At 43.3% G+C, this 13,315-nt stretch overlaps 1 protein-coding gene across 3 annotated transcripts in view; it reads left to right on the forward strand.

Moving 5' to 3' along the window:
- LOC136864335 (inactive phospholipase C-like protein 2) overlaps positions 1 to 13,315 on the forward strand; it is a 786,053-nt gene that overhangs the window by 748,781 nt on the left and 23,957 nt on the right. For 2 of the 3 annotated variants that reach the window (XM_067141176.2, XM_067141177.2), the window contains 2 exons: positions 8,965 to 9,051; positions 9,145 to 9,330. In XM_067141176.2, the coding sequence (XP_066997277.1) occupies positions 8,965 to 9,051; positions 9,145 to 9,330 (273 nt within the window). Of the gene's footprint in view, positions 1 to 8,964; positions 9,052 to 9,144; positions 9,331 to 13,315 lie in introns of those variants that run through there. The other variant, XM_067141178.2, reaches the window with a different exon arrangement.

Consider the following 13,315-nt stretch of genomic DNA (forward strand, 5'->3'; position numbering starts at 1 on the left):
GTAAGTTGCCCTGGCAAACAAAATAGTAGACCTTCTTCAGAGCTCAAGGTCTGGAGGCGTATATACCTCAGTTCTTTTTTTTACTATTTGCTTTACGTCGCAACGAGCAGAAAGGTCTTATGGCGACGATTGGATAGGTAAGGTCTAGGAATGGGAAGGAAGCGGCCGTGACCTTAATTAAGGTACAGCTCCAGCATTTGCCTCTGGTGAAAATGGGCAACCACGGAAAACCATCTTCAGAGCTGCCGACAGTGGGGTTCGATCCTACTATCTTCCGGATGCAAGCTCACAGCTACCCGCCCCTAACCACATGGCCAACTCGCCCGGTCAGAAAAAATCTGTGCGCACAAATACGTGGAGGCAACGATGCCCATTTTTCTATATGCTTACCAATGTAGACGTGGAAATCGATCATACTGAACAAATGAATAAAAATCAACTACGTTAAGTGCGACTCTCCATTTTTCTCGGAGGAAGGTCGATTAACTCCAATTGGATGTCGGAGGGTGCTGAGTTAACATCGGTTAAAAATGACCAAGCAAATAACTTGAAAAGCAATTGAAGGTGAACTAGTACATGGAATCTATCATTAAATGCTTCACGTAATTTGTTAAGTGACTGAATGAAAATCTGCCAGTGATCATCACCAATGTTAGCTACAACCGCACCTAAACTGGTAAATGAATGGTATTGTGATCTTGAAATTGTTTTCTCTACAGCTCGAGTTTCAACTTTAAAGACAGCACTTTATCAAACATTGTAATAACCAGCTGATCTCTACCGTGCAAAAGTGTATTATGAGCATCCAGGTAGATGATGATATCTGTAAGAACGGCTAATATTCGTAGAATAAATTATCAAAGGAGATGGTCGAAAAATTTCCAAGTTCTTTGAAAGAGTTTAAGAACAAACTAAGTAGACAAGTGATAGGGAATCTGCCACCTGGACGACAGCCCTAAATCCATATCGTTGATGACTGATTGATACAGGCAGAGCCAGAAAGTTCTGGGATAGGTTTTCCCTTCATATCCATGAATATTCTTATCTCTTCAATCAGCTGACAAGGAGAGGCTATGGCACATGGGTGAAAGGTTCGATCTACCTTTGATACACGTGTAGGGCATGACCAGGAGTGCAAGTAGTAAGGCGCAATTCTCGGCCGTTTCCGAGAAATTAATTAATAAAAAATTCCAGTGAGCTTATGTACAAGATATGTTTGCGAAACAGACGACGAGCTCGTGGCGCAACGGAAAGCGGTCCGCTTCGATGGGCGAATTTTTTCAAGTAGTTTTCATCTCTCACAAAAAAAATTTCAAGTTACTTTATGTCGTACCGACACAGATAGGTCTTATGGTGATGATGGTACAGGAAAGGGCTAGGGGTGGGAAGGAAGCGGCCGTGGCCTTAATTAAGTGGTTCTGAAAAATCGTACAAAAATGCAACAATACGGCATTTATCACTTGCGCAAGATGCCGCAATTTTTTGTTGTTTTCCCTGCTTCTATGACCAATATCACCCTAGTTCGTGCAGTAATTCGTCGCGCGAACAGCGCGATAGTGAATAAAATATAGGGTAGAATAAGTTGTACAAAATACTGGGAATCATCATCATCATCATCTGTTTACCCTTCAGGTTCGGTTTTTCCCTCGGACATAGCGAGGGATCCCACCTCTACCGCCTCAAGGGCAGTGTCCTGGAGCTTCAGACTCTTGGTCGGGGGATACAACTGGGGAGAATGACCAGTACCTCGCCCAGGCGGCCTCACCTGCTATGCTGGACAGGGGCCTTGTGGAGGGATGGGAAGATTGGAGGGGATAAGCAAGGAAGAGGGAAGGAAGCGGCCGTGGCCTTAAGTTAGGTACCATCCCGGCATTCGCCTGGAGGAGAAGTGGGAACCACGGAAAACCACTTCCAGGATGGCTGAGGTGGGAATCGAACCCACCTCTACTCAGTTGACCTCCCGAGGCTGAGTGGACCCCGTTCCAGCCCTCGAACCACTTTTCAAATTTCGTGGCAGAGCCGGGAATCGAACCCGGGCCTCCGGGGGTGGCAGCTAATCACGCTAACCACTACACCACAGAGGCGGACAATACTGGGAATAAAAGTATTAATTTTTCAAACAGTCCCAGTACAATTTTTTCAGAACCCTATTCCCGCTAAAAATAATTTATTGGAATTGATTAGAAAATGAATAATATTGAAGACACATTCATTTGTGAGACATGTGAAATATTTGAAGACTTCGTCCACCGGTGGGATTCGATCCAGCGGTCTCGCGCTTACCAAGCGGAGCGCTTGCCGCTGTGCCACGAGCTCGTTGCCTCGTTTGCAAACATAGCTGGTACATAAGCGCACTGGATTTTTTATTAAATAATTTCTCGGAAACGGCTGAGAATTGTGTCGTACTACTTGCACCTGGCCGCCTCTGTGGTGTAGTGGTTAGCATGATTAGCTGCCACCCCCGGAGGTCCGGGTTCGATTCCCGGCTCTGCCACGAAATTTGAAAAGTGGTACGAGGGCTGGAACGGGGTCCACTCAGCCTCGGGAGGTAAACTGAGTAGAGGTGGGTTCGATTCCCACCTCAGCCATCCTGGAAGTGGTTTTCCGTGGTTTCCCACTTCTCCTCCAGGCAACTGCCGGGATGGTACCTAACTTAAGGCCACGGCCGCTTCCTTCCCTCTTCCTTGCCTGCCCCATCCAATCTTCCCATCCTTCCACAAGGCCCCTGTTCAGCATAGCAGGTGAGGCCGCCTGGGAGAGGTACTGGTCATTCTCCCCAGTTGTATCCCCGACCCAAAGTCTGAATCTCCAGGACACTGCCCTTGAGGCGGTAGAGGTGGGATCCCTCGCTGAGTCCGAGGGAAAAACCGACCCTGGAGGGTAAACCGATTACGAACGAACTACTTGCACCTGTAATCCTCATGGTCATGCCCTGAACATGTACAAAAGATGAATCGAATTGGTCACCCATACGCCATATCCTCCCCTTGTGAATGAATCGCTTAAGAATCTTACTCCTACTTAACCACCTAACGTGACAAAAATAAGGATTATCCTGATATTCTGTTTCCAGTGAGAAATTCACGAAACTGCCTGCGAGTGAGACCAGCAAGCCTTAAAAAATTCACTACCTTAATACGACATTAAGCCTCCGTGGCTCAGGCAAATGTGGCAGAGAGTGCAGAAGAAGTGAAGGACAGTCCTTCATTTATGTATTAATATTTGAAGGGTACACGGGAAAAAGGGGGAATGTCATATTTTCTACAAACTGAGATAATCAAATTTGAAAGTTTCAACCTTTAATACTGTCTGCAATAATACATGTACATAAAGTATTATATTATGTAACGTTAGCCTAATGTAATGGTATTGCAAATAGATAATAATGAAAATATAGAATTAAGTGTCCGTCTCTGTGGTGTAGTGGTTAACGTGATTGGCTGCCACCCCCGGAGGTCCGGGTTCGATTCCCGGCTCTGCCACGAAATTTGAAAAGTGGTACGAGGGCTGGAACAGGGTCCACTCAGCCTCGGGAGGTCAACTGAGTAGAAGTGGGTTCGATTCCCACCTCAGCCATCCTGCAAGTGGTTTTCCGTGGTTTCCCACTTCTCCTCCAGGCAAATGCCGGGATGGTACCTCACTTAAAGCCACGGCCGCTTCCTTCCCTCTTCCTTGTCTATCCCTTCCAATCTTCCCATTCCTCCACAAGGCCCCTGTTCAGCATAGCAGGTGAGGCCGCCTGGGCGAGGTACTGGTCATTCCCCAGTTGTATCCCCGACCCAAAGTCTGAAACTCCAGGACACTGCCCTTGAGGCGGTAGAGGTGATATCCCTCGCCGAGTCAGAGGGAAAAGCCAACCCTGGAGGGTAAACAGATTAAGATAGATAGATAGAAGATAGAATTTTTATAATTGAAATAAAATGGAAAATGAAGTAAATACACATTTGTCACGAAAATAAAGGGGACTGTCACTTTTAACAAAATCTAACAAATAACCTGTCAATTAATAGTGAGGAAGTGTATCAATGAATGATCTTCCCTCTGGTCCACAAAATGATTTAAGAACGCGCAATTCAGAAAATTTTGCTGCAGAGATTGGATGTAAACCTGGAATAGAAATAAATTACAAATTTAAAATCTCAATCTTGCCAGCATGTTTGCGAATGTAGAGCAACTTCATGTACACTTACTCTTGCACTTACGTTCATAAGACGCCTCTGGAAGAACAAACTCACTAACTGGTGTTTCTGGGAAGTGTGGAGTTGATTTTGGAGCATTTATAACAGATCGTTCCCAATGGCCATTGTAACTGTCTCTGTATTCCATGAATCGTGGATGCTCAATGGAGATGACAAGTTCCCTTATAGGTCTTGTTTTAAAAGGGTAAACTTTTCTGTACAAGGGAGTCAAAAACTTGGTCCACTGATGAATTGTTGGTTGATCAACTTCGATTACATGGAAAGGGAAGGGCTTATTTCTGGCACTCCTAAAATGATCCGCCCAGTCTTCTGGCGTTTCAGCTGCAAATTTCTGATTAATTAGTGCCATGTTTCTATCGCACTCTAAGTACGAGTGCCCACAAATTGGAAATACTACTTTCACAGACTCGAGGCGTGTGGCATGATGTACTGTAAGGTGGAGAAATCTGAAAACAGTTCAGTTCTTCTTCTGTCCACATGCAGAATCACAAAAGATTGTCAAGTATTTTATCTCGTCCCCAAGTTCACACAATACAAAGTGATGTAACGTAGAACACACTTCACCTGCTGCTTTATGTGCAACTGTCCCATCGCTATTGCCACGTACCAAACTGACATTCCCCCTTTGTTTCTTGTTCTGTGGTGACATTCCCCTTTCATCAGTTGTACATGTATTCTTAAACTTGTTATATTTCCGTGACTATTCCCTTTACTTGGCTGTACATTGTCTTAAACTACTCCCCTGACCAACAAGTATATATGCGTAGTGTTAATTTATTTTTGTTTTACATTGACATTCCCCTTTTATTCCCGTGTACCCTTCATTTGAAGTGTTGATTTTATTGCGTTTCCAATTGACAGAAATCCAGGTCATGTTCAATATAACAAGAAATGTACTGTATATTGACCGGATACAGTAAAGAGTTACAATTACAAATACGCTGGTTTTACTATTTGCTTTACGTCGCACCGACACAGATAGGTGTTACGGTGACGATGGGATAGGAAAGGGCTAGGAGTGGGAAAGAAACGACCGAGGCCTTAATTAAGGTACAGCCCCAGCAAATAATTATTTTACTGTACGCAATGAAATACAATTTTCGTTATTCAAATTTAAGAGGTGCCTTAGAAACATTTCTAATATAATACAGCAGGGCTGAATGGCTCAGACGGTTAAGGCGCTGGCCTTCTGGCACCAACGTGGCAGGTTCGATCCTGGCTCAGTCCGGTGGTATTTGAAGGTGCTCAAATACGTCAGCTTTGTGTCGGTAGATTTACTAGCACGTAAAAGAACTCCCGCTGGACTAAATTCCGGCACCTCGGCGTCTCCGAAGACCGAAAAAGTAGTTCGTGGGACGTAAAGCAAATAACATTATTATTAATAATATAATACAGAGCTAATGTGGATAAGCTGTGGTTTGTAGCTGGTTGAACTTACATAATCTAATAAACTCACCAACAACCCCGTCATGCTTACCGGGAATAACATGTTAGGTTATTTATTTGAAGGCATACTGTATATCTGTCTGGTAGATGAATTTGCCTGTTGTACTTTAATCTTGGATAGTAAATATCTGTGTCTTCACTCGTGAGGAAACTCACTCGCCATATTCAATCATCATAATGGGACGCCTGATATGTTTTAAACACCATTTCCAGAACCTCAGTGATCAGGGAAAGTCACTTACACCACAACGCTGCGCAATCAAGCATTAAACTTGTTGTATTACGTAAATATATTACGTTTGGCTGAATGAATAACAGGAACTGCACTTTTCTTAGTGGTTCTTCTTCTTCTTCCTCTTCTTCTTAATCTGTTTACCCTCCAAGGTCGGTTTTTCCCTCGGACTCAGCGAGGGATCCCACCTCTACCGCCTCAAGGGCAGTGTCCTGGAGTTTCAGACTTTGGGTCGGGGGATACAACTGGGGAGAATGGCCAGTACCTCGCACAGGCGGCCTCACGTGCTATGCTGAACAGGGCCCTTGTGGGGGGGATGGGAAGATTGGATGGGACAGGCAAGGAGGAGGGAAGGAAGCGGGCGTGGCCTTAAGTTAGGTACTATCCTGGCATTTGCCTGGAGGAGAAGTGGGAAACCACGGAAAACCACTTCCAGGATGGCTGAGGCGGGAATCGAACCCACCTCTACTCAGTGGACATCCCGAGTCTGAGTGGACCCCGTTCTAGCCCTCGTACCACTTTTCAAATTTCGTGGCAGAGCCGGGAATCGAACCCGGACCTCCGGCAGTTTCAACTAATCACGCTAACCACTACACCACGGAGACGGACAGTGGAAATTCTGCCATTCGTATATTTTTCATTTAGTATTTTCTTCTGAGGAACAATTCAAGAATGTAAACATTAATTTAAACAGGATTTGTTGTTTTACACCTTATAACGACAGATTTCAATTCATTGTAGAACTGAAGTAGAGCACATACATTTCTCACGTTTTGTTTCTATTTATAGTGCCTTCACAACAGTAAGTTCGTTTTCACTCTGATCGCTCTTCACTGACTCATTTGCACGTTTTTCCTCCTAATCAGAAACATAACCACATTGAACATATTTTAAAAAGTAAATTAACACAAAATGGGTATGGTCCATGTCAAATTAAGAACATAACATGCCGGAACACGGAAGAAATGGCGCAACGACTGCAAGCCATTAAACAAATGACTGCTGAAGACAAACATTGGACGCGGAAGACCGATTCTTCCGCATTGTTACCAACTCGTACGTTGGTGTCTCATGAGAACCACAGGTCTAAATATTAGTCATGTAGAGCTTCTTTGGTCTGGGGAACAGCTTACTTCAGAATACAGCCCATCAACACAAGTGTGATTTCTGGAATGGAAAGTCACGACGCTCTGGTTCGGACTCCATGTCACGATATCAACAGCCACGTAAACCTAGGAAGTGGCTGCACAGTTACGGTCACGTAGCTGTGAGCTTGCATTCGGGAGATAGTGGGTTCCAACCCCACTGTCAGCAGCCCTGAAGATGCTTTTCCGTGGTTTCCCATTTCCACATCAGGCCACGGACACTTCCTCTCCACCCCTAGCCCTTTCCTATGCCATCGTGCCGGTGTGACGTAACGCAAATTGTAAAAGCAAAGAAATAAAAAACAAACAGAAAATAGTCACGTAAAAGGTACAAACCTGCTTGGTTCTGAATACTCAAGTCGTCTGTCTTAACAGCCAATTCACAGCCAGCTACCTTACTCATTGCCTTCTACCAAACAGCACATGATACACGAAATGAGTTGCAATTCTTCTTCTAAGGCTTCAGTGATTTGACCTATATTGCCCCGTTATTGAATTTATCTGTAGAAACATGACTTCACATTAGCTGCTGATGACCAGGTTATAAAGCGATGTAATCTTCACAGTTCTATGTGCAAGGAGAATGGGAGGTGGGTTATTACCAGGTTTATCAACCCCCTCCCCCCCCCCCCCACTTTTCGAACTTCTCTTTTTCTTCTTTCCAATATAAAATAGTATATGTTCGTCTTATTTCTGGCCTTTTTTCCTTTTATCTAGGGTCATCACTAATGCGAATTAATCCCTGTTTTACGGACGGATGCCCTTTCTGACTCCAACCCAATATGGAGAAATATAATCTTTACTGCGTGTTTCTGTGGTGATTGGTATTATGGTGTGTTACATGTAAAAGAAGCACGATCACATAACACCCAGTTCTCGAGCTACAGGAATTAAACAGACGTTGTTAAAATCCCCGGTTCGGCCAGGAATCTCTCAACCGGAGGCCACCACGCTAACCATTCAAACGAGGAGCTCGACAATGTAATTTTATTTTTCTCAAATTCAAAGCAAACCTGTGATCAGAAATAATAATAATAATAATAATAATAATAATAATAATAATAATAATAATAATAATAACAATAATAATAATAATAATAATAATAATAATAATAATAATAATAATAATACAGCATTTCAAACACCCTTGTCACTTATACTGGAAATATAAACACGAATTATATTAAATGTTCAGTGAACATAATATCTGGTTTAGAGATATTAAACAATAAACATGTAATTCTTGCTTACACTAGCCGCTAAGTAATTGTTATCAAAGGATGCATCGAACCTTGGTACCGACCGTCAAGAATGCAATGCATACACGGCCCACGGGATTAGTTAGCTCTCTACCTTAAAACTGGTTCCTATGCTTTTACTGTGGTACGTTCGAGTTCGGGAAATATTAAAGCTTATTGTAGCAGTAGTAGCTGGGAACATAATTAGAATACCGGTAAATTGCATTTGAATAACCAATCTTAAAAAATATCTCCCTTAACGAAATTCTGTTTACACCACTAAATATACGATAGCATTTTCCCAACGTACGTCTCATGTATAGTTGCTTAAAAAAATGCCCACATACTGTAGTATTGTATGCTCATTGCGTTTAATATTTAATCAGATATAATTGTAATTATTACCAAAATATAATTCACCTCCCATGCAGATACAAACCTTATGGATATCCACAACGAACATTATATCTATAGGTTAAATTGATTCTGAAAAATGTGTACCTGAGAGCAACCTACTCATGGACTCATTCTATATTTTTATTTTCTTGTGCGACCGGCATGTAAGTATAGTAGGAAACGATTCACTGGTTTTATTTCCCACTCACCTTTTCTACTCCCAAGTCCTTTTCAAATATTAATTTCGTCTACAAAACTCTCTCATCTTTTTTGGATGGTTATTAATGATTTTATGTTTCCTCTTTTAGAAACCACTGAAGAGGAAATCAAAATTCGAGAGGCATCATGTGAATATTCGAGCCGTTGGTCTGAAACAAATTGATGACGCATTTAGGGTAAGTGATTTGGTAAAATGTTTCTTAGTACCTGCTGTGTTTAGCTCTACACTAATGTATATGACATTTGTCTTACTTTTTCTCCCACACCAGGGAATTTCTCAAGGTCTGGATGAAGCCCAGAAGGTCCGGCAAGATACCGAGAATGCCATGGATGAGTTGCGGACGGAGTGCGGTCTAAATGAAGCAGCCAATATGAAACAGTGCCTGCGGGTCCTACTCCAAAGACTATCGGCTAGTCCTCAAATTAGCCACATGGCCATCCAGGAGCATCAAGGGGTGCGTTCTCTGAATGTCATTTGATTTAGTAGAAGTAGTAGTCTTTACATCAACACGAATAGTTTTCCACAGACGTGAAAACTGAATGAGTTATCGCCCGTTTTCTAAATGAAAAGTGCAGTTTCAACAATACGAAATATATTAATTTACCACTGTTATCCATAGAAAACTCCGGTACAGAGGGGTCGCGGCTTCGATTCCCGGCCGAGTCGTGGATTTCAATCGCGTCCGATTAATATTCTTCTGACTCGGGGACTGGGTGTTTGTCCCAACACTCTACTCTTCATATTCTGACAATACATCACTCTACCAACCTCCACAGAAACATTCAATAGTGATTACGTTCCTCTAAATAGGGTTGGCGTCAGGAACTGCATCCGTCCGTAAAACGGGCAGAATCCGAGCCTGTAAGGTTAGTTTGCACTCTTGTCCATGATAACGTTGGCGGTTAGGTTAAGCTTGCTCTCTTTTGGGCATTGCGCTTGGGTTTGTAAGGTTGGCACCCTTTAAAAGATTAAGCCAGTAGTCGAATCAAAGCCTGTGAGGTCAACCCTCCACACGTAGTCAGCCGCCCTACTTTTCAAATCGCCCGCCAAGTGACGTCTTGTAGGGTTAAGCATGCACTCTTAGACAGCATAACCGTGAGGAGGAGGAGGAGGAGGTGGCTGCAAAATACACTTTTACAGTATCAATGTTATATTTACCTTACGATAAATTATCCAAATAACATTTTAATTCTTCCAAATCAAAATCGGAGACACCTAAGAGTTACTTAAAATAAACAAATGTTTTACCTTCTCAACTTTTTGTTTGTCAAAGTATGTTAAACACAGTACTTTCCTAATAACCTGTGTACGGGTTATCCTAATTGTTCGCGTAGGATAATTTAAAGCAATCCTCATGAAGTAAACAAAGTTGTTAGCCTACTTTATTGACAGTTGCTTTATTTTCAGTGTTTCTGCGTGGTATCTCTGATATAATAACGTAGCAGTAGGATGCAAGTGTAATGGCTGGGAAGAAATTACCCCAGAAGCGTGAACAACCTAATCAACAACTTCAAAAAAATTGCCAGACATTCAGGATTTTTCCTGCATAGCGTGTAATATTTCAATGTTACAACTGCTGGAAATGAACAAAGTTAGAAAATAAATCGCACCATCTCCATAAAATAATCCTACTTGACCCTACTGATTTTACTGTGTCCACCTAAACAAGGTGTCACGTAGGCAACTTGCGTTCCGGAGATAGTGGGTTCGAAGCCCTGAAGATGGTTTTCCGTGGTTTCCCATTTCACACCTGGCAAATGCTGGGGCAGCATCTTAATTAAGGCCACGCCACTTCCTTCTCCCTCTTAGTCCTTTCGTATTCCATCGTCGCCTTAAGACCTATCTGTGTAGGTGCGACGTAAAGCAAATTTTAAATGAACCTCTTATAATGTCTTCGATTGAGTAGAAAACGGTTTAATACCGGACGATACTGATAGTGGCCTGTCAGTCATACTACCGGTTCACCCATAGGAACAATTGATGTATACCAGTAGTTTACCGTCGAATAAAACATCGAAGGTTTTCGGCGACGCAATGATGGAAAAGTGATAGGATTAGGGAGGTAGTGGCCTGGTGTGAAAATCGGAAACCATGAACAACCATCTCCAGGGATGCAGCAGGTCCTGGGATCGGTTGGAGCAGAGCGGAGCAGTTGTTTTCGCTCTTCCTCCGAAGACCTTCGAGTGGAGTCACATGCGCGTAATTCAAATGCGTTAATCCTCTGTAACGGTACACATGGACGCACGTATAAATTCTATGCGCCACTACGGCCTCCACAGATGCATGTGACGTCCTATGTCTTGAAATTGTCAGAGTCGTACGTTCGAAATCGACGTATTTGCTGTTACGTTATGTATAAACGGCAGTGATCTGCTGACCATGCTGTGTGCACTAGTCAGGTAGACAGAATAATATACAGTATATGTCATACACCCGTATAGGCCTATACATAGATATATTTTTAGAATTTTGCTTTACGTCGCACCGACACAGATAGGTCTTATGGCGATGATGGGATGGGAAATGCCTAAGAGTGGAAAGGAAGCAGCCGTGGCCTTAATTACGGTACAGCCCCAGCTTTTGCCTGGTGAGCAAATGGGAAACCACAGAAAACCGTCTTCTGCTGAGGACAGTGGGGTTAGAACCCACTGTCTCTCGGATGCAAGCTCACATCTGCGCGCCCCTAACCGCACGGCCAACTCGCCTGGTAAAACGTATTTTCTTAATCTAAAAGTAATTTGAAGCATAATCTGATACTGATGTTTGACGTTGGAGGTTAATTTTACCCGAAACTTTGAAGAGAAACGGGTGAGTTGATATTAAACTGTTAAAGAATATTTTTTTAAGCTCAAGAACAGGTTTCTACGATACCAGTTTAGGAGATAATCCTGTTTAAGTTAACGGATGTTTCACCCCAACCTATATTTTACTTTAAAAATAATTTTAGGTATCATCTGAGGCTGAATTTTAACGTTGGTGTATATTTTTAACCGAAATTCTGAAAGGAAACCCTTCGGGGTGAGTTCATGTACAGGGTGGTCAGAAACAACGTGAAGCGAGTACATGAGCGTTACAGCGTTGGTGATATTGATGAGTAATTTGTAAAAATTACGTTGATATCTCACGCCATTTTCATTTTTTCAGCTGCTGAAGTTAGCCAATTAGATCTTTTGGCGGGCTAATTCGAATGGGCTGTACGAGACGGTGTTACACCTGGCTTGGTCGAGCTGGAGAGCCATGCCGAGAAGTGAGCATCAAACACACCGTGGGTTTCAGCCATGTCACCGTAGCGTGCTTGCTACGGGCCGAGCCCATCAGCAGGGAAGTCCTTGTTCAAGTCCCTCCCCTGGAGAAGTTCATTTCTTCTATTGGTGCTCTCAAGCCAGTCATAAGCCACCTGCAGATTTTATCAACACCGCCTCGAAAAGCCCATTTGAATTCACCCGCGAAGCGATCTGATTGGCTAACTTCAGTAACAACAACGGTACGAGATATCGAATTATGTTTTCCAATTATTTATCAGTATGATCAGACCTCTAACGCGCATATAGCCGGTTCACGTTGTTTCCGTCCGACTCGTTGGCTGAATGGTCAGCGTAATGGCATTCGGTTCAGAGGGTCCCGGGTTCGATTCCCGGCCGAGTCCGGGATTTTAATCTTCATTGGTTAATTCCAATGGCTCGGAGGCTGGGTGTTTGTGCTGTCTCCAACATCCCTGCAACTCACACACCACACATAATACTATCCTCCACCATACATTTTTTTGCTAGTTGTTTTACGTCGCACCGACACAGATAGGTTTTACGGCGATAATGGGACAGGAAAGGGCTTGGGTGGGAAGGAAGCGGCCGTGGCCTTAATTAAGGTACAGCCCCAGCATTTGCCTGGTGTGAAACCACCATACTAACACGCAGTTACCTACACATGGCAGATGCCGCCCACCCTCATCAGAGGGTCTGCCTTGCAAGGGCTGCACTCGGCTACAAATAGCCACACGAAAAAAACGAAAAAAACTTTGTTTCCGACAACCCTCTATATCAACTGTTACAGGATTAGTTTTTGATGAACTTTAAGCTCAAGAACAGTTTTCTACAGCTATCAGTTTAGGAGAAAATATGTTTTTAATTTTTTTCTTTGTTATTTGCTTTACTTCGCACCGACACAGATAGGTCTTGTGGCGATGATGGGATAGGAAAGGCCTAGGAATGGGAAGGAATCGGCCGTGGCCTTCACTAAGGTACAGCCCCAGCATTTGTCTGGCGTGAAAATGGGAAACCACGGAAAACCATCTTCAAGGGCTGCCGACAGTGGGGTTCGAACCCACTATCTCCCGGATTCAGGCTCACAGCTGCGCGCCCCTAACCGCACGACTAACTCGCCCGGTTTTTTTTAATTTAAGGGATGTTTTCACTCCAGCCTATTTTTTTCCTCTATAAGTA

Source organism: Anabrus simplex, chromosome 2 (assembly GCF_040414725.1).
Source record: "Anabrus simplex isolate iqAnaSimp1 chromosome 2, ASM4041472v1, whole genome shotgun sequence".
Classification (NCBI taxonomy): Eukaryota; Metazoa; Arthropoda; class Insecta; order Orthoptera; family Tettigoniidae; genus Anabrus; species Anabrus simplex.